Source organism: Andrena cerasifolii, chromosome 8 (assembly GCF_050908995.1).
Source record: "Andrena cerasifolii isolate SP2316 chromosome 8, iyAndCera1_principal, whole genome shotgun sequence".
Lineage (NCBI taxonomy): Eukaryota > Metazoa > Arthropoda > Insecta > Hymenoptera > Andrenidae > Andrena > Andrena cerasifolii.
The window spans coordinates 11314579-11335396 of NC_135125.1; the positions used below are offsets into that span (position 1 = coordinate 11314579).

Here is a 20818-nt window from a genome sequence, read left to right on the forward strand (position 1 = left end):
AATAGTACCAGTAACAATAAAATTATTGCAATAACACTGCTGCTACTGATTGGCAGTATGGTGATTTCAGTAGCCACATACATGGGTATGTGAATGTAGCAGGAACGCTACTACTATTGCTGCTATTATATACCACTATCATTACCACATCTACTATCATTACTGCTCCCAGCACACAAATAATGGTAATTACAGCGAATGATAGAAATACTGATATGAGGTGGAAAAAACTAATATATGCTCGAAAGTTATTATTTTTCTGAAACCGTCGTTATCCCTCACCGATGTATAATAGTACAGTTTTAATGTTGCTCGAAATTATTGAAAAAGGTGCATGCTTGCGTGGCAGTATGTTAAAGGCACCGCGTCTCGAATCTTCTTTTTACAAACGGCAACTTCTATGTTGTAGCTTGCATTTGCATGTAGCTAAGGCCATTGAAATCTTCTGAAAAGAATGTGTATAAGGCAGAAAGAAGTAATTGGAAGATAACACCTTCCTTTTGACCATTAGCAGTTTTAAATTTTTCTAAAACTGCTAATTATTAGTAATAGTAATGGTTGCAACATCTTTTTGTTGTTCAGTATCTTGCACGAATGCCTAGTAACAAAGTCATCTAAGTTGAGGTACAGTAATGAATAATACAATTGGCAGTATATTGATGTTTCCTTGATTCCTCATATTTTCATAATATGTACTAACTTCTACCAAACTTCTTTTCAACGAATTGCCCTAATGAAACTGATAAAAATGAACTCCTGTAAACACTACTGTTTATTTCCCGTAGCTTCATGATTATAATAATAATAATAGTAATAATAATAATGGATGATGTCGATGATGAAAATAATAATAATAATAATAATGATGGATGATGATGGATGACAGTAATAATAGTAATGTTGATGACGACAACGACAGAGGCGATTAACTATAATAATAATAAAAATAATAATAATAATAATAATCGTAGCAATAATAATAGTAGTGACGAAATGGTGATGGTCATGGTAGTATGTAGTAATAGTAGTAGCTGCAATAAAACGACGGCGGCGACGGCTGCAGCGACGACACGACGACACCACCACCACCACCACGACTGCGACGACGACGGCGACGGCGACGACGATGAGAATGATGATAATCGATAACGTTATTTCACGGGATACAGTATAGCAATACAATAAAAATAATGAGAATAATGAGGTTGGTGGTGATGAAGATGACATGATATAAAAATAAAATAATATAATAATAATAATAATAATAATAATAATAATAATAATAGCAGAAACAGAAATGCGAGAACCGCAACGGAAGCAGAGAATATACAACTTTTTCCTACGGAACTGTAGGTTGCAACAGAGTTGGACCTAGCAAAACATTACTACGCACAAAGAAAACGAGTGCGTTTCGTATTTTTTTCAAGCGATAGCATATATTATATTTCTAATTATTGAGACTCCTTCTGAGCGTGGCTAGGTCATGATAATATATTCAGTAACTATAAACAATTGTTGCACTATTTATTTTTCACAAGCTTCGTCATGACCTCACATTATATCCATAAATGATTAATGTACACGAACTTCTTTTTACTTGTCACACTGTATTAGGGACAACGTCATGCAGATCTATACGACCATCGCATGAGTAATTAGCAATTCCGATATACACAAAACAGTCTTGTTAATCGACGTTTGTTGTTGTTTTTTCCCCCATTATTTCTTCGTTTTAACGATGCCCTACAAAATGTAGCAACGGTCGTGTAATATCTTTGTCGAACTAAGTTTCCCAAAAATCTGGCTTTTACATTATCGTATACCACAGACCGTCGTCGTGTCCATGTACAGAAATGAGTCTTGTGCACATTGTCCTCCGTATCCAATGTAATTAATTGTAAGGTGGATCGATTAAGACCGAGCAGCGTTACGTTGTGCGCAGTAGCCCAATCGCTTGGCTCTCTTTTCACTCCCACGGTACGTTAAATCGAGTAACGCGTTACAATCCCTCCTCCTCCTCTCTTGCTCGAGCAATCCACGGAACCCATTTCCTTTCTTTATGGACAATGCCTGCACGTCTCCCCCGATGTATCCATCGAGTTTAATTCTCTCTCGATTAATTTCCCCTACTTTTTCGACATTCATTATCGCATTACAATTGATTAGCAACATTTTCTCGAACAAGCAAGGAATGTCCCACACATGTGATCTGTTCTCGCCGAATTGATTAAACGCAACTTCGTGGCGGCTAACTCAGAGAAGAAGCATTGGTGTACACAATAGCAACGTATCGTACCACCCATCTTTTCTCTCCTTCGATGCACCGAGATAACATTATTCTAACTAGACATTGCCAAGTATTGATTACGATTCCTAAAGCTTACGAGCTTCTTTAAAAACTGGCAAATACAATATCATTTGGAGCATTGTGTCTTCTCCACATACGAAAACAACTTAATCGTTATCATTTACCTTTGAATCGACGTCATGTCAGTACGTGATCATAAATTCTTATTATTTGTTTTTTTTTTTCAAGTGGCAGAATGAATGAACTTTATCATATTCACTCATTTTGCTGGTTCACTTCTTCCTTATTGTCATTGTCCTGTGGATTTACGTTCGGTTTAGTGCTTCCTTGCTGTGCACCAGAACCAGTATCGTTGATCTTGTCATTGTGAGCATCCGTTTTTTCATTCGTATCCATCTTCACGTTTCCTGCGGGAAAACGCGCGATATAAAGAGGTAATCCTACGTTAAATCATTGGTCGTTAACGCTTCAACGTAACCACAATCAGCCAAGAGACAAACCTTGAGTGGAATAATATTGTTGTTGCATTTTCATGTTGCGTTGTTGCTGTTGGTGTAAATTTGGTCTGTGACGATTAATTTGGGTTTGCGGTTGTTGTTGTTGTTGCTGCTGTTGTTGTTGCGATGGCATGCAATTAGGCTGCTGTTGAGTAGGATTATTCGGATTTGGGCCTGGCGTGAACGGAACAACTGGCCTCTGAATCGGTGGTGGATATCGTTGTTGCGACGGCTGAATACCGGCACGTGGTGGCATACCCATGCCACGTACATTTTGCTGTAACACCTGTAAATTAGCTAACGCTAGTCCCGCGATAAGGTACGCTTCTACATTATCATTATTATTGCAACTATCGATTCTACCGGATTAAAATTACGTTTCCCTCTTTTGTATTCATCATTCATTATTTCCATAATATGCGTTCGTGAATGAGATTCCTCTCGTATATACGGTATACTATTCTGTAAGTATGCACCAGTTAGATTTAACTAGAAAAAGTATTGGTAAGTCGAAGGTATCGCGGCATTCAACATTCAGAAACATCCATTACCGATCAGACGAAAAACGGCCATCATTTCCTTAACGATAATATTATACAATTAGGTGTAAAAGCGATACATACGTAGTTACTGTAACTGCTTACCAGAGCAGATTGACTAACGCCCTGATACTGTTGATACTTGTGATGTTGCGTGGGACTTGGTTGTGGTTGCTGAGACGAAGATTGTTGTTTACAGTTTCTTGACTTGGGGGATGGTATTTGTGGCGCTGTGATACATGCTCGTAATTACTGCATGTAACTTGCATAGTGGATCAAACATAATTGAAGTGGTAAACATAATTGAACTTACTGGAACTGAAAACCGATGCAAGGACGTCTTGTTGGTTTCCCGAGGGGCTCTTTAACTGTCTAGGTTGTTCTTGCGGTTGATGCTTGCTGAGGAAGGTGGGGCCCGCGTTTGCCGGCCCGGGAAGTCCTCCCGTAGGATTGCGAAATTGCTGGGCTGCCGCCGCTGCGGCAATCTGCAAACCGGAGCTGGATAAAAAGCCAGAGTTGAAATTCTGAAGTCCAACAGGGGTAGCGCTACCAGTTGCCAAGCTTTGACTATGCTGGCCGAATCCTTGTAATCCGTAATGAGTACCGGTCTGCTGTGTAGCACCTCCCGGCTGATAAAAACCTGTCTGCGATCCGGGGAATACATCTGGAAAACAACGATATTCAACCAACGGATCTGAGAAATGCAAAAGAATAGTTTACATACTTTAACACTCAACGACACTTACCAGCCGAAGTTGCGCTGTAATAACTGTTGGCCGAAGCTTGCACATTTGGGCCAGGTCTCTGTACCAATTGGGAATTGCCCATGTAACTGCCACTGACTCCCATTACTTGGTTTGGATCATACGGTATGTACGTTAACTGAAAAAAAATGAGAAAGGTAATAAGGTAGGAAAAAAAGAAAAAAGAAACTCGACATGGACAGTTGGAACTAACAGTTGGAAGTACATCTGTGATGAGCTGAACTAACTAACAATAAGTAAGACGTACTGGGTTTGGTTGGGGAGCAGATGGTGCTTGAAAATGCGGAGCTTTAGTTCCAATAGCTCCAATAGGTTGAGAGGATGGCTTCACGCTTGCCGACATCAAAGAATTCGAGGAGGAACTAATGAGAACCGTATTCGGATTGTTACTGAGCTGCTGATTTTGTCCGAACGGTGGAGCAGCAGCTGCGGTCTGGAAAAAGCGTATTCTCCGTTACAATAATCCTTAGAAACCGTGGAAATCGGACCGAGTACTATGGATCTGTAGTACTATAAAAGATAAACGTGACAGAAACTGTATTACTCTACTTACAATGCGATACTGCGAAAGATTGCTTTGATACATGTCCGGCGTAGGAGCATTCGGCGCGTGTGGCGGTGGTGGTGGAGGTTGCTGCAAGTAGACGTTTTGCTGGCTGAAGGAATTTTGGAGAGACGGAGCGTATGGTGGATATTGTGTGAAAGGAGACCGGCTCTGATCCAGCTGAAAGGCTCCGTAGAGCCCTCCCGCTTGAGCCGGAAGTTGGCCAGAACTTGCGTTGAATAAGACGGCAGGTGGAGAAGGTATCGCGGACATGCTGCCATATTGTGCAGCTTGAGAGCCTGGATATTGAGGGAACTCCTGAAAGAAGACGAGGCACGCGGCGTTAACGATCGCTCCGATAATAATCGAGACGCGAAAAGCTGCGATGGCTGTTGAAGATAATTACCTGATAATTAATGTGAGAAGGCTGTCCAGTGGAATTAAACGGAGGTGGGCTCAACGGTCCTTGAAGGCTGACAGGGGGGTGACCAATAGGGCTTTGACCTGCTCCGATAGGGCTCGGTCCAGGAACAGTCGAACCAGACTGGCCACTGCTACTTCCCGAGGATTGTTGCTGCGGCTTCACCTGCGGGGGAACCAGCTGCGCATCAGGCAAAGAGTCAGCATCTTCCCACAGGGGACATGGTATTTCATTATTTAGTATTCTATTTACATCACTATCAACTGCCGTTCTAATCGATGCTGACCGAATCACGCGTATTTTTGGAAACGATATTTTTCTTCTTTAAGCTGCTTCAGAACTCTGGTGAAAATAGTTAGGTTCATCGCTAACCGCGTAAGCTTGATGCAAAGAAAGAAAGAAAGAAAAAAGAAAAGGGGATCGATGAGAGAAACGTTTTTAGGAAGAGAACTATGATCAGCTGATGATGATGATGGTGATAGTGGTGGTGGTGATGATGTTCGTGATGATGATGTTGATAACAGCGACAGAGATGACAGTGGCGATAATGTATTGGAATGGTAACGAGTGTAATTATTATGTAAAGTGACTATGTACCGGTACCGGTACATTTTTGAGAATCTTATAGATGTAATGACAAGATCTTTTCAATGAAAAAGAAAATGGATTAACGATGCTCGCGTTAGCCACTTACCTTTCTCATTTTCACCATGGTAACTACTTAAAGGAATTTTTAAATACGGGCAAGGAGAGATTAAATCGGAGGGAACAACAAAATGAACGAACAAGAAAGTAACTTTACTCGAATTTATGCCGAGTGTCGTGTCAATTTCTAGTGATGTAATAGCTTAGATATGCATGCATGATAATATGATTGTAATTAATGTTCGCGAAATGATTTCTCACCTTGCACACGTTCGTGGAAGTGGTTATTTCACTTTTCATGTTATTTTGATTGTACTGTTGATGAGGACTGTAATTATCGTCAACGTCCGCGCTTTCGAACGCTTGAGGAAAAGTGTTAGCGCTACTAACAACATTCCCATCTTCATGCTCGACCACTGTTGGCATAGGAGAGGCATTTTCCCATACTTTCTTCACCGATGCGATTTTTAAATTCAGCTCCGCAGTAGAGGGTGAAATAGTACTTTGTCCGGTAGCCATGTGCATGGATCGAGTCATTCCTAAAGTTTTGCTCTTGTCATCTGTCAACTGCGAGAGGTCCGAGTCAAAGGTGAAATCCAATTTCATGTCAGCATTATCTTCGTTTTTGTTAAAAGAAAGTGGCATTTGAATTGGTTCTTGATTCTTATCTTTCATCAAATCGTTCGGTTTGCTCGAGAACGCGACGGGAAGGTTCTGCTGCTGCTGTTGTTGTTGCTGCTGCTGTTGTTGCTGTTGCTGCTGCTGTTGCTGTTGCATAGCAGTAGCATTACTCTCTTCTTCCAAGTCGCCACGTTTCTCGACGCGTTGCTGCTGCTGTTGATTCTTCATATGATTCGGAAATTTCGCCTTTACCGCCAAATCGGGAGGGCCAGCTTTGGTAGTCTTCGAGTAATTTGTGTTTTCGAAAATTAAAGTTTGCACCGGCGGCGAAGAGACATCGCTAACAGAGTTTTTCTCCCCGAGCTGTTCCTTCAAACTCTTTCCGGACTTGTCGCCATTCGGTGAATTCCGTTGGCTACTATTTCCAGAGTTTGTTTGCTCGTTACTTTCGTGACCGAGGACGTGACCGTGATCATTTTGCGGAGACAATCCTGGCATCAGTTGAATATCGGTGGACACGGCTGTCGGAGAATTCGCTCGTAATTGGCTGGTTGTAAACGGTTTATCCCATGCATTAACGGATGGTGGAGGAGCAGGCCCACTCGACGATTCTTTACCATAGTTGTTACTCGAATTATTAACTTTGCTTGAATCATTCGGCTCCGATATACACATCTGCTGCTGCTGCTGATGATGCTGCTGCTGTTTAGCTAAGCGTTGTTTCTGAAACCGAGGGGGGATTTTTTGACTTCTCGAAGTCCTCTCATATTGCTTCTGCAACATATTCGCAGGCTGTGGAATAGTTTGGCCTAATAGTGGCGGTATATTTTGTACCTGTTGTAAGGAAGTGGTTTGCGAACCGTTTGCCTTCGACTTGGAACGATCACGTTCTCTATCTTTCTCCTTCTCACGTTTCAGAGGTTTTGTCTCTTCCTTTTGACCATGCCTCGATTCCTTTACGTTTTTCTTGGAACGAACCTCTTGAAAACCATCCGAGTCTACTTTATCTTCCGCCACGTTAGATCCGTCCTCGGTGCAATTATTCCCTTCTGTTTCACAGTCGGCCGCCGCCTTTCTTTCTTTCACCTGGGACTTCTTATTAATGTCGTTGAGCGCTTGACTAACCAAATTAGGGTCGGCCAACTTTATTTCGTCTATGCGATTCACCGTGCTATCTTTGGCGGCCAATTTATTCAAAACCGCTGAACTGTTCCCCGAAGTCTGGCTTCTCGATCTTCCGTTCTGAACTTGAGCGGTTTGCATCAACGGCGAAATACTGGTAGTATGACTTTTCTGGTTGGCAAAACCCGAATTCTGTAGATTCCGCTTCTCCGCGCCGGGGGCACGAGACGTTGCATTGGAAGACTTTAAGCTTTTATCACGCTGCTCGCGACTATTTCCAGCCTGTTCATTTCTGCGAGAATGTAAGTTCGATCCTATAGCGTTCTGATTGCTAGCCGAAATAGCACGCGCCGCGAACTGTTTATTACGACTGCTACGCGATTCTTTGTGATCCTCAACATGTTCCTCGCTGTTTTCCGACGTCGTTTCCCAATCTTCGTTACCCACGTCCGAAGAGGTTTGTTTCGATACGTTGCTGCTACTCCCACGGTATCGTGGTTCACGATTATCTCTACCCTACGAGTACAGAAAACGAGTCTTAAATCAGAAATCCCATCGTTTCAATAGACGGAGAATAAAAAAGATTTCTATCCTTTCGAAATGGAACGGACGTATTTGTTTTTTGTTTTCCGACTGCTTTACATGACAATTAAATTAGATTCAAAGTGGATATCAGATAAAGTTTAAATTGCTCGAGTAATTTCGAGAAGAAACTTACCCTTCCGCTCCCGCTGCGAGTTCTCTTCGACCGTGATTCCTCCTTCCGAACTTGTACCTTCTGCGATGCAGGATTACTGGTCGTGTGATTTATGTCTAGTTTATTATTGCCAGACTGCTGGGCCTGCTGTTGGGACTGCTGGGATTGCTGATTCGGGGACTTGGCACGTTTTCCAGTTATCCCAGCTGTGAGCGCTTGTTGCTTCGCTATAATTTTATCATCGGCAGACTCGGCCTGCGTAGATGTTAGGGGATTCGGGTCTTTTTCTGGAGTAGGGGTTGCAGGATTCTGTCTTTGCGTGGAATTTTGTTTCTCATCGACGCTTCGTTCAGAAGAGAAAGGGCTCTTGCTGGAGGGCGGGCCATACCCCTCCATACGACTACCGGTCCCGGTTGCGCCCCGAATTCTAAAATTACCTCGGCCACGACGAGAAGGTTCGCCTGAAGGAGCAAAACCTTCGCGGCTCGATTTCCCATCATAAACACGCTTCTCGCTACGCTGAGCCTGAGCCTGAGATTGAGCCTGAGATTGGGGCTGAGGCTGAGGCTGGGATTGAGCCAGAGGTTGAGGATAGTCGGCACGCTTCTCGTCACGGCTGGACATCTCACGATTGCGATCCTCTTTTTCTGACTTTTGACTAGGTTTCGATGACCTGACCGATTTCTTCTCCTCCTTGCCAGATTCGGTGGAACCTGATATCTCGTCGGCACTGTTTTCTGAATCGGTGTGTCCATATGAGCCGCTTCTAGCAGAAGCTGGCCTGCCGGCAGCTCTGGGCCCGCCACCTCCTCTTCGCCCTCTCGATTCTGGACCGCGCCAACCACGAATATACACACTGTAGGTGCCTCCTCCCCATTGGCGTCCTCCTCGAGAATCACGAACTCTTGAATTCGATCCGCCACTACTAGTTCTATTTCGAATACTCTTTTCTCGCTTCTCCTCCTTTATCTGCTGCTCGGAACCATCTTCGGCCAGGCAATCCTCTCTTTTGTCTAAGGTCAACTTGTCGAAATTCTGCTTCAAGTCGTCCGCGTCTTTGTCGTTCTTCAGAGGTTCCAGACTTTTCTCCTCCTCCTTCTCGAAAGTCGGAGAAACCGCATCAGCCCATGCTTTCGGAGAATTGTCACCTCTTTCCATTGTTCTACTGTTTTCATTTGTCCGCTCCCCTATTCTATTCCATACATCCGATTCTTTTTTCGTTTCCATAGAAAGTTCTTTCGCCTGGTCTTTCTTGTCTTGCTCGCAACCCGCTCGTTTCAACTGCGTCAGATTACGTTTCTCGCTTTTCAGCTCATCCGCCTCGATTCTCTCCTTGGTTACAGGCCCGAGTGGCTGTCTTCTTTCCTTTTCTCTCTCTCGGGTGTCTTCGTGATAGGCATCGCGTTTAGTTTCTTCGTAATCGACAACTTCGTTCACCCAGGAACTACAATCGCGCAGCTTGTACGGTGGGTCGTCTTCGCGCAATGACGCCTTCGATTCTCGTGAGGCCCGACTGTCGCGGGAATCTGGTCTCTGCGGCCGTTCATTACGCTCCATTCGTTCTTCTCTCTGTGTATCACGACGGTTATCGAGCGATCTATCTTGTATGACGCGTTCCTCGCGCCATTCAGTACTCTCCGATCTTTCTCTGTGTTCTCGGTCCCTTTCCCGTTCCCGTTCTCGTTCACGTTCTCGTTCCCGTTCGCGTTCACGCTCACGCTCGCGGTCACGATCACGATCACGACCGCGATCACGATCTCGTTCCCGCTCGCGTTCACGCTCACGCTCGCGTTCGCGTTCGCGTTCACGGTCGCGGTCACGATCGCGGTCACGATCACGGTCATCGAATGGGTCCTATTCATAAATATAAATGTTCCAATTAAATTCACCGATACATGCAGCTATGTAGTAATATGTGAGACTATTTCCTATATATCCTTGCTATGGAAATTTACTTGATAATTGATTTATAGAAGCAACAATAATAATAATAATAATTTTAAAAATGGCAAATACCTTCAAGTAATTGTCGTAATCTTTCTTATCTTTGTTATCTCTTTCCCGATTCTCTCTCGTGTCTCGGTTCTCCCTGTTGGGACGATTATCACGGACATCTCGAATTTCCCTGGTATCTCTCGATTCTAGATTGTCCTTTGAATCCCGGTCTTTATCATCAAAGTATCTTTCGCGCTCCCAGGAATCACGAGAGTGTCGATCATCATACTCGTGATCTCTGTAATTGCGACCATACTCGTCGTAACCACCTGGTTTACGAGTATCGTAAGATCGATGCGAAGGATGGCGATACCGATCTTCCCGCAGGAGTGGTCCACGGTAATCTCGAGACGGAGGCCGATCATCCTCCATAGAAGTAGAGATGTCTGAATCTGTTCTACTCCGACGTTGCGACGGAGTACCACCGTGCGGCGCTTTCAAGCTATTATCTACTAATACCAGTTTTATTGAATATTTAATATGCACTAATCTTTCAATGGAGAGTAACAGTAACAATAACAACAACAACAACATAATATTTGAGAATCAATGCTCTTATCAACAGCTCTCCAAGAGAATGAATGAATAAAGCTAATTGTACGTTCAACCCCTTGGATGCCGCAGCTGTTTGCACGTTTTCTACATATTTGTGATAGCACAAAAAGGATCGAAAGGAAATAATACTTTTAAATATTGCACTTGAAGCCAACTTACTTAAAGAGCTGTGGCTATGAAGCCATCTACCAGGATCGTATTGCTGAGAGAATGAAACAGACTGGGCGGATGACCTCTCGTTATTAGGCGAAATTCGATTAAAACCAGCGTTGCTTCTCTCTGCTTGTTGCTTTTGGAATCGGGGCGGTAAATTATTATGAAAATGACGGGAAAATGGCAGATATTCACGATCCCTTGCATCTCTTTGATCACGATCCCTTGCGTCTCTTTGATCACGATCCCTTGCATCTCTCTGATCACGATCCCTTGCGTCTCTTTGATCACGATCACGGTCACGGTCCCGATCACGGTCCCGATCACGTTCACGTTCACGATCACGGTCACGATCTCGTTCTCTTTCTCTCTCCCTGTCGCGATCATTACGCACGGTATCCTGTTGTCTCATGAAAGTCTGTCGGTCAGCTTGTCGAAAATCGAGCATCAATTGATCACGAGAATCTCGGGCATCTTTCGGGCCATCTCTGGTCTCGCGTGATTCGCGGGTTAAGAACTTTTCATCTTTCCCCTCGGAAGATACGGTGCAAGACCGTTCTCGTTCTCTGCTCTCCCTTTCTCTATTTTCCCTCTCTCGTTCCCATTCGGGAACCGGAATCGGCACAGATGGAACGGTTATCAAACCTTTCGGTTCGTTTGATTGGCCACGTTCCTCTTCTTTATACTTATTAGCTTGTTTCTCCTTCAACTTTTGCTCCAAATCCTGCAGTTTCTTAGCTGCCGCTTGTCTAATTGATTCTTGGTATCGTTGTTCTTCCTCCTCTTTGCGTTGTCGAGCACGCTCTGCAATAGACGCAAGATCTACTTTTACTCTGCGTCTCTCGTTCCACGCTTCGTCGTCTTCTACGCCTATTATCAAGGTAAAAAATCAGCATGACGAATAAACAATTTGAGAACTAGACGAACAAGTACATTTATAATAATTTTACAAGCACACATAAGCTATTAAACGTTACGCGTAATCAAAATGCATATAAATATTCTGACCTCTCAAGGAATGCACCGAATGCAGTGGCGGCTGACCGCTGTAACCGCCGGACCCATTGGATCCACGATAATCACGAGGCACAGAACTCTGTGTCCATGGCCGGTGCATTGGTTGATCGCGAGGTTCTTTCGAATCTCGATTATCATAATTGTCACGATTATCTTTAGTTTTGTCTCTATCATCTGTTGAATTATTCTCTTCAGATTTCTCCTCCTTCTTCATGTCTTTCTTCTCATCCTTCTTCGAAGGTTCAAGATCCAGTTCCTCATCGCTGAAAGACAATTTTTGATTGTAATCGATGTCATCGTGTGCCGCCCAGCCGGCATCGCGAGAAATGTCATCCATTCGAGTAAGATCCTCTTCCTTTATGATCGGTCGAGTAACAATTTCTTCCTCTGGAACACGCTCGCGTTCTCGTTCGCGTTCGCGTTCACGCTCGCGCTCCCGCTCTCGCTCTCGCTCTTGCTGACGAGGAGGCGGGGGTGGGAACCGTTCTGAGGAGTAATTAAACCGGGGTGGTCTAGGTCCACCAGTACCCGCGTTCGATGGAAACTGCAAAAGAAACACACCAAAAAAGTTTATAAAGTTTTCACAAATTTTTATGGCTGTTTACAATCGTTCGTTTAAACCATTCCATTCCATACCTGCGTACGAATGTAGGTAGGTAGAAAAAATAATGGAACTTACAAATGGTGGAATGAGTCCTCTGTAGTGATGTATGTTTGGACCAACTTGGTGAGATGCAGTATTCAAAGCATTCTGATTGCTCGATGAATTATGAGGGCCTCCCTGGGCCATGCCCATGTTGGGAGACTGGACCAAGTTCTGTCGTCCGCCGCCCGATACGTCGGCATGTCCTCCCGATCCAGTGATGCTCAATGGGGGGCCCTGGACCCCCGGAGTGGTCCCACTTCCGGGAGCAGCCGTTCCCAATCCTGCACCACTGGTTGTACGACTTCCACCTTGTATCCAACTTCCTTCTGCTAAAAATTTCATTAAACAAACATATAATTTACGATATGTTTCTTATTCTTACTACTCTGTGCATTATACTAAGAGAGAAATTAACTCTTACTTTGGGGTCGTAAACTTGGTCCGGGTCCGTACTGCGCATTCAATTCTCGATTCGTCGGTTGCTGCTGTTGCGATTGTTGTTGGCCTCCGGGTGTGGTGCCTTAGCATCAACAAATAAAATAAGACAATCGCATGGTTATCGATTTCATTTCGCGTTACCTCTAAATTTTATAGAAAATTTCACACTATTGTGTAAACAGGTTTTGGCAATCTAATAATTAGTATGCGATATAATAAAATTGAAAGGGGAAACAGCAACGGAATTTTACGAAATTTTATGTTTTTACGAACCGTCTCCAGATCTGCTCATTATTGCACTCCATGATGATTTGCTGTTCGCATCGGAAGGGAACGGAGGTTGTGAAATGTTTTGTTGTCCCGCGAGTAATGGATGAATCGGTGTTACAGCAGTCGCCACTGCACATTGCACCGACGATGAATTTGACTGATAATAAAATTATTATTTTTTACTGTTTAACTCCCTCTCAAATGTTTTGTAGACACACGAATTATGAAAGTAGCTCTGCTTATTATAAGCAGAATATTTGGACAAGTTTAGAGATTTACAGTAGCTGTATCCGACGGAGTTGTAGCCGAAGTAGTGGTTGTAGTAATAGTTGTTGCCGTCGAATCTTTGGTTGTAGCCCAACCACTTCCTCCACTTGGGACAAGGCTGACAGCTGGGTCGCTACTGCTGTGTTCACTTTTCAAACTAGGCAGATTAGCAGGAGGTCGCCGTGCCGAAGGCACCTTTCCAAGACTTTGCATTCCATGTTTTCGTGGTAATGTGTTTTTTTGTTGATGCTGCTCCAAAGACTCTCCCTAAATTCATAATGAATCGGATACCGATTCCATCTTTTACGCAACCATTTATTTCTCTAAAGGTAGGTATCAGGCTCAAGCGCAGCTATGTAGTTATACCTCGCGCCAATCTTTACGAAACTTACGCGAATAGCAAGAATGGGAAAAAGAAAGAACATAAATGTTTGTCTAACTCACCCTACTCACCCGGTACAAGCTATTGATATCTAACGATTGGAACTTGGATTTTCCTTTCTCCCCCTTCGACACAAGCCCTGACAGAGTAGACATGCTGTCTGCAGGCAACCATTTAGTACCACTCAGACCCAAAGAACGAACCCTTTGTCTGAAATCATAATTTCCAACCAATCCTCCACTTGTCTCATATTATTTTTAAACTTATCTCTAAACACACGCGCGTACAATTTAATTCTGGGAACTGAGCTAAAATGCGTTGAATATCGACAGAATTCTTACGGATGTGAAACAAGGAATAGCGATTATTAAATTAATTTGTTAGCAATAGGTAAATATCGCGACGTGCTGATCACAATGGAAAAACCACTAGTGAAAGCAATTATGTGAAATATCGAGAATAACATTTACGTACGATGAACTGTACAACAAGAAGGTTGACAAGAACGTTCGATGCGGAAAGCGGGAGAGAGAGAAAGGATGACGACTAGCGGCGGGAGGAAGGCACCGACGGCGGGAGGGCGGAAGGGAGGTAGGTAGGGAGCGTGAGAGAGTGAGACAGGGACAGAGGGAGAGGGAGGAGAAAGGGAAGGGGGAGAGGGAGGGGGAGGGGAAGCTTTGTTATGTTGAAAAAAAAAGTAATAAAGAATAGAAACGTAGGCAGAAAAAAATACGGAACGGGTAAGAGTACAAGGATATTGACAGCAAAGCGTAGAAATTGATGGTGTGAAAGGAGGAGGACTAAATAGTCGAAAGTTAACGTTCCGACCCAACCCCTCAATCGCGATGTCAAAGTCAGGAAATTCAAAACAAAAAGATTCGCGTCGAAAGAGCGATAATGTTGAATAATCGGGCACGATTCGTAGAATGAGAAGTTTGGGGAACGTCAGGCCGATCCAGTGACGATATTAAACTGGGAAAGGCGTACGACGGTAAATGCCCGCGGGACAAAGCTGGATAGCAAGGTTTCCACGTAGAAAAAAAGATTCGGTCGAGGAGGCAAATGAAGGAAATAACGACTCACCTTGGTCCGTCCAAATGGGTTTCTAATTCACAAAAGGGTTAATTCCCAGTTAAACTAATTAATGTCCTGATCGCCGCGGATTACAATTGTTACAAGCGTACCGCGCTTGTGAGACACAGAAACTTCTTTTCCACAATTCGTCCAAGATGGCGAATGCGCGACTTTCGGCTCTTCTTCCGCGATCAATACAATTACGTCATGCGACCGAAGAGAACCGTTTGCACAGACGCGCCACTCGTCTGGATTTTCTTGTCACTACTTTACGATCACGTTCACGATCAACTTTCCCCCTTTCTTATAATACAAAATATAATCCTATTCTCAATTTAAACCACCTCAAATGCGCTTTTTACGAGTTCAATCGATACTCAGTACACCCGATATCTTTTTTTACCTAACCGTTACTTGTGACGAGAAACAAGCGGAACATTCAACAGAAATAAGTGGCGCTGCTTTCATGATTCCCGATTCCTTACCGCTTTCAACCGAAGTCAAATTCCTTACCAATACTTGGATAGTCTTCTCAAATTGACTTCTTAACTTTTACGAATAAGCCGCGCCTGTTCCGATTATTCCCTACATTTATATATCTTGATATTTCGCATTGCTTGCAAATCATTTTCAGAAAAGTCCATCAAAGACACTCTGACTTGATGTCAACACAAGTGCACACATTTGATTTCGTTGGTAACTCTATGAAACTCAAAATGGCCCGTCTACGCGCATGTATAACTTGTGCAGTGCGTGGTGCGTACTTACTGTACTGTACATGTCAGCTTTTTTTATCGATAGGTATTTAGTAAACGTAGTAGTACTTAGACCGAGAATTACGAACGTAAGCGATATTGATAGCAATAAATTACATGTCTCTAGACAATCCTGCCGAAAATGGTGCATAGATAAATACAAATTCTTATTTATTATGTTGAGATGAGATCTCATCTCTATACGCATATATGCACTTACCTACACACTTAGCTGTCACACTCGTGTTGTATATGCAAATTGTATATTTGATCTTCGTTTTCAGAGCGTGACTTTACATACTGATGTTGGCGATATAAAGATAGAATTATTCTGCGAATTGTGCCCAAAGACATGCGAGGTAGTACTTACCCTATACCTATTTAAAAGTAAAATACATCGCCATGATTGATTGCGTGTGCGTACTGTATAGTGTACTAACCACAACGCAATACTTTATTTCGTAGAATTTTCTGGCTCTATGCGCTAGTAATTACTATGACAATTGTCTATTCCACCGAAACATAAAGGGATTTATTGTGCAAACTGGAGATCCGACGCAAACTGGCAAAGGTGGAACGTCAATATGGAATCGTAGATTCGAAGATGAGTTCAAAGAGGAATTAAAACACAATACTAGAGGCTTCGTATCAATGGCCAATAATGGGCCAAATACAAATGGAAGTCAATTTTTTATAACCTATGGACCTCAACCACACTTGGACTTAAAATATACTTTATTTGGAAGGTAAGGGTATGTTTTACTTTCTTTTAACATTTCAACTAACGACGTTCAGCATATTCATTATTTATCAAACTCTGTTCTTCTCAGAGTGATAGATGGTTTAGAAACGCTCGATCAGCTAGAAAAGTTACCAGTAAATGCCAAGAATTACAAGCCACTAACAGAAACACGAATAAACAATGTAACTGTACATGCTAATCCGTTGGCCGGGTAAATATAAATATAAATAAATTATAAACCGATTTAAAGGTCAACGTTGTATCGTTATTTAAAATTCAGAAGTATTCTCGTCCTCGTATATTCCCATCAATCTTTTGTTTCGAGGGTCGAATGGACTTTGAACATAAAGATCGGCTCTGTGTCGTTCTCCCAAAATTTCGATTTCGTAAGTACCACTCTGTAGATACTCCTTTGTCACGTTCTCTCCATTCGGATGCCTGATGTACCTAGAGTTACATAAAAAAAAAAATTGAGTGTTTGCAAAAATTAAGCTCTCTTTACTTAACTCGATAGAACCTTACCCACGCCCTATAGTGTTCCCACAGCTATATCCTTGTTCAGCTCTTCGTAAATAACCAACGAGAGAGTTATTTCTGTAAATGGTTTCTAATCCCCAGAGTGGAACAGAACTGTTGCAAATAGCAATCGTGCGGGCAAGAATTATAAGCATAGGAATTGACAATAATATAAAATTAGTATCGCGTACCTATTTAAATGAATATGCACCAGCTTTCTTTTCATTCCATTTCGCCGCAGTTGATCGACCGCTGTTTTCCCCAAATATTTACCAGTATCGCGACAAGCAAATCCTAATCCAGCTTCTACGGGATTATCGTCTACTCTAACATCCGAGCCCCAAAGATGATAGCCTGAAGATCGGGAAGCGTTATTGATATATCACCTAACGTGCAATGCTGGCCATGTGTGTATGTACCTTTTTCACAACTAAGGCTGTACAGTGCTCTGTATCCAGCGAGTCTAATATTGTAGGGTTTGCCGCATTCCATTAAACTCGTGTACACTAGCTGGCAGGATGATTTTGGAATATGTAACTCGAAACCAAGTTCACCAACAAAACTGAGTCTCACCAAGCGTACTACTTCATTCTTAATTCTTACTAATTTTGTAGTTGAAAGTTTGAAAGTTTCATCCGAGATTTCCTCCTCTATCAGCGCCTCCACTATCTTTCGGCTGTATGTTGATAAATCGTCCTCTTTAAACGTTTAAAGTTTTAAACAGAAACCGAGGCAGCTTAAGTTGTAGCGGTACAATACCTATTACGCCCTTGCACAGATAAAATTCCAATTTGCTCGGTAACATCGTGTAAAGATACGTCGAAGCCTCTCTCCTCTATGACTTTACTCATGTGAGCCCATGTATGGTATGCGGATGCGCCGCTTGTTACTATATAATAGAATATTCAAAGTAATGATGGAAAAATTCACGGATTCTATTTAATTTGAAATAATTTGGCACGAACGATAATGGCTCGTGGAAACATACCAATGTAAAATGCTTTCTCTTTGAATATCGGATTTACTATGCCGCTGGAACCAGGTTCCATGACGGTGACAGTGCAATCCGTTTCTACTCCCCCGGCATGGTTTAACATACACGTGTAAACCGTTGTGTTGAAATCGCGATTTGTGTTGGCCGTGAATAAATAATCGGCCGCTTTTTCTGCTTCTTCTCCACAAAGATAAAATTTCCCAAGATAAGACAAGTTGAATAAAGCAACATTGTTTCGACAGGCGAGAGCTTCCTCGCGAATCTAATGGAAATACATATATGTACATTTCCTATGGTACCAATATCCTTATAATTATATCGGAATTTTAAAATCCTTACTATGTTATCGTATGGTGATAATTGAAAACTGTATTCTTTTTCTAATATATTGCGATATTCGTCAGTCTGGTGAGTCTGGTTTTTCAACGTTGTATTACATCCACTGTAGTCGTACGACATAATCTTTATTTTCTTAGTTAAATTAAACCATCCAGGTCGTTCCCAACCTTGGCGTTCTTCCATAATAGCACCCTTCTCCACAAGTAACTGTGACGAGTAATTTTTTATCCTCCGCCCATGTATTACAAATGTTAGAAGGAAATCTATTATTTTTCTTACGTCGTGAAAAGGATCCATCTTGAGATTCCTGCCATACAATGGTTCATCGTGTGGAAATACAATGTTGTAGTTTTTGCCATAGGCCTCGTAAGATCTCGCGTTTGTCCAAACGGAATTGTTTCTTTGCTCTGGAATGTATCTACATATAAGAAAACAAGCAGACATGAGATTGCGGGTGTTAACATCCTAATTAATTGGAAAATCATTAAAAAAAAAATGATTTCTACCTTCTGATGTCGTAATTGAACATGTACTTATCTGGCCGACCATTGATTATCCAGCGTGCAATTTGTTCTCCGCACCCACCACCTAACATCATTCCAGCGCTATTGTACCCACAAGAATAAAATAAGCCAGAACACCGAGGGTCTTCGCCTGTTAAATGTAGACGAGAACGAGAATTGTACAACTTCTTTTTGCTTCGCTTTTTTCCCCACTTCTCTTTCTTTTAAACTCTCACCCATAATTGGCCGATGATCAGGTGTGAAACTTTCCGGACCGCATATTTCAGTTTTTATTCCAGTTGTTGATAATTTCGGAACCAAATGAATCATCGATTCCAGGTGTGTATTAAAAGTATTCCAGTCTAACTCGTAGAGAGAAAATGAAAAGTCTTGGGGTGCCTTATATGCAAATACAAAGGAGTTAACAACAAATTTTATTATGCTGAGCATGACTTAACCGTTAACGCATATACTTACAGAGTCCAGGACAATCGGATTCTGCTCGTAACCACCGATAGCTATGGAGCTACCTTGCATTCGAAAGTATAGACTGATATCCGGATCTCTAACGTTTGGAAGATGCTGTAATTCTTGTATTGGTTCAGTAACGATGTAAGCATGCTTAATTGGCGTCAATGGAATATCCATGTTTACCATGTTTGCTACATTTTTTGACCAAGCACCAGAAGCATTCAGAACAATGTCAGCTTTTATAATTCCATATGGCGTCTCTACACCATAAACTTTCTGTTTATTTTGAGCAGTCTCCTTTGTGAGTATTCCTATCACAGGGCAATCTTCGATCACCTGGACAGTTTCATTAGCTTCATATTCTTCGATCGTTGATTACGATCGCTTGCTGCTTAGGTATATGTGTAGCTGACATGAACAACGTTAAACAATTACACAGTACCTGGCAACCATTATTTTTTGCCGATTTTATTAGAGCATTTATCAACATTGTCGGATCGACAACACCATCTTCCGAACAGTAAATGGCTCCTTGAAATGTAGTTTCATCCAGTAAAGGGAATAAACTTTTTGCTTCTCGAGGAGAGATTAGATGCGCATTGATATTAAAAGCTTTGGCGGCGGTAATCAGCCTCTTATATTCCATTAGACGTTCCTATAAAATTCAAACAATAATCAGAACAAGAAAAAGTGTAAGAGGAGAAGGAGGAAGAAAAGAAAGCTGGATTCACTGAATAATCACGGCAGATTGAGCAATGTAAAGTCCACCGTTGTTTATCCATCCTGGGTTTATTTCAGTCTCTTCCTCTAAAGAGTTTAGAATGCCTTTTGTAACATTTAGTAATTCCATCTCAACGTCGCTTGGACCACGTATGCTCCATATAAGACCGGCAGTGTGCCACGTAGTGCCAGATGTTAACTTTGATTTGTCTAATAACAGGGCATTAACGCCACATTTCCCCAACTGATAAAGGGCATTGCAGCCTGCACTACCACCACCTGCAAATATTATGCTTCTCTGTGTAGCTTGAAATACAGATATTTTACGGCTTTTCTATTTACCTATTACCACGACGTCTGCGTGGTCCGGTAGTTGTATCACAGATGATTGATTTAGCGTTCTTGTCATTGCCGATCTAATGCAACCGATGCACATTTTGTATAGCTAAAAGCAATTAATTAGAGACGATTCGAATTGTATAACAGGACAAGACAAGAAGTCTAAATAAATACCTCTTTCTTTTTTAGGTGGAACATGTTTCTTCTTCTTCTTCGCCTTTTTCTTCTTGTATGATGAAAAGTAATATGAATTTAAATGTTCTTGTCAGTAGGCGTATGTCACGCTCTGCAAAGGCAAACTGTTCTGTCGGTTTTATCGTTTCGATGACTATATATATATTCTTTTTAATGTGCATTATCGAAAGTCCTCATTAATCTTCTATGCTTTTTAATCGTGTTTTCTTCGCGATGATACGTATATGTAATCATATGGCAAAACATACTCTAACACTATCTATCTTTCGCAAACTGCAGCAAGAATATA

The 20818-nt window shown here is 42.2% G+C and overlaps 3 protein-coding genes across 18 annotated transcripts; 1 reads left to right on the forward strand and 2 right to left on the reverse strand.

Moving 5' to 3' along the window:
• Positions 1–1503: 1503 nt before the first annotated feature.
• Positions 1504–15408, reverse strand: Nocte (no circadian temperature entrainment). Of its 14 annotated transcripts, none has more exons than XM_076818172.1 (20): positions 14965–15408; positions 13944–14091; positions 13512–13766; positions 13236–13389; positions 12946–13044; positions 12558–12853; positions 11870–12422; positions 10868–11665; positions 10175–10605; positions 8180–10012; positions 5980–7977; positions 5059–5253; positions 4662–4970; positions 4356–4541; positions 4091–4226; positions 3658–4008; positions 3429–3574; positions 3169–3294; positions 2809–3091; positions 1504–2715 (listed from the first exon to the last, which is right to left on the reverse strand). In XM_076818172.1, exons 2-20 carry the CDS (start codon positions 14034–14036, stop codon positions 2564–2566), a joined length of 8394 nt encoding a protein of 2797 aa, XP_076674287.1. In that variant the 5' UTR covers positions 14037–14091; positions 14965–15408; the 3' UTR covers positions 1504–2563. The 14 variants fall into 14 exon arrangements, with proteins under 14 accessions (XP_076674287.1, XP_076674280.1, XP_076674282.1 ...); XM_076818165.1 differs by having other exon boundaries at positions 10175–10602; positions 10868–11731; XM_076818167.1 differs by having other exon boundaries at positions 5059–5238; positions 10868–11731.
• A 273-nt stretch (positions 15409–15681) lies between these two features.
• On the forward strand, positions 15682–16707 carry LOC143372195 (peptidyl-prolyl cis-trans isomerase-like 3). 2 transcript variants are annotated; one of them, XM_076818196.1, is made up of 4 exons: positions 15682–15799; positions 15995–16069; positions 16176–16456; positions 16541–16707. In XM_076818196.1, the coding sequence occupies exons 1-4, from the start codon at positions 15689–15691 to the stop codon at positions 16665–16667; spliced, it is 594 nt and encodes a 197-aa protein (XP_076674311.1). In that variant the 5' UTR covers positions 15682–15688; the 3' UTR covers positions 16668–16707. The 2 variants fall into 2 exon arrangements, with proteins under 2 accessions (XP_076674311.1, XP_076674312.1); XM_076818197.1 differs by having other exon boundaries at positions 15718–15855.
• On the reverse strand, positions 16428–20650 carry LOC143372188 (sarcosine dehydrogenase, mitochondrial-like). 2 transcript variants are annotated; one of them, XM_076818179.1, is made up of 15 exons: positions 20509–20650; positions 20338–20440; positions 20018–20274; positions 19718–19930; positions 19282–19611; positions 19041–19203; positions 18808–18955; positions 18581–18719; positions 18302–18508; positions 17957–18224; positions 17728–17857; positions 17388–17644; positions 17160–17322; positions 16975–17082; positions 16428–16899 (listed from the first exon to the last, which is right to left on the reverse strand). In XM_076818179.1, exons 1-15 carry the CDS (start codon positions 20530–20532, stop codon positions 16722–16724), a joined length of 2688 nt encoding a protein of 895 aa, XP_076674294.1. In that variant the 5' UTR covers positions 20533–20650; the 3' UTR covers positions 16428–16721. The 2 variants fall into 2 exon arrangements, with proteins under 2 accessions (XP_076674294.1, XP_076674295.1); XM_076818180.1 differs by lacking the exons at positions 20338–20440; positions 20509–20650 and having other exon boundaries at positions 20007–20193.
• Between the last annotated feature and the right edge of the window lie 168 nt (positions 20651–20818).

What these genes read in the sequence shown, in the direction of transcription:
- Nocte (XM_076818164.1), bottom strand. Translation starts at nt 14,036, where the DNA reads ATGTCTACTCTGTCAGGGCTTGTGTCGAAGGGGGAGAAAGGAAAATCC. An exon ending in AATGAGCAGATCTGGAGACG is followed by an intron (nt 13,045 to 13,235) that starts GTTCGTAAAAAC and finishes GTTGATGCTAAG; the next exon opens with GCACCACACCCGGAGGCCAA. An exon ending in TGCATCGGTTTTCAGTTCCA is followed by an intron (nt 3,575 to 3,657) that starts GTAAGTTCAATT and finishes CATGTATCACAG; the next exon opens with CGCCACAAATACCATCCCCC.
- LOC143372195 (XM_076818196.1), top strand. Translation starts at nt 15,689, where the DNA reads ATGTATAACTTGTGCAGTGCGTGGTGCGTACTTACTGTACTGTACATG. An exon ending in TTAGACCGAGAATTACGAAC is followed by an intron (nt 15,800 to 15,994) that starts GTAAGCGATATT and finishes CTTCGTTTTCAG; the next exon opens with AGCGTGACTTTACATACTGA. An exon ending in TGTGCCCAAAGACATGCGAG is followed by an intron (nt 16,070 to 16,175) that starts GTAGTACTTACC and finishes TTTATTTCGTAG; the next exon opens with AATTTTCTGGCTCTATGCGC.
- LOC143372188 (XM_076818179.1), bottom strand. Translation starts at nt 20,532, where the DNA reads ATGTTCCACCTAAAAAAGAAAGAG. An exon ending in ATCCGATTGTCCTGGACTCT is followed by an intron (nt 19,204 to 19,281) that starts GTAAGTATATGC and finishes TTTGCATATAAG; the next exon opens with GCACCCCAAGACTTTTCATT. An exon ending in TGATCATCGGCCAATTATGG is followed by an intron (nt 18,956 to 19,040) that starts GTGAGAGTTTAA and finishes TACATTTAACAG; the next exon opens with GCGAAGACCCTCGGTGTTCT.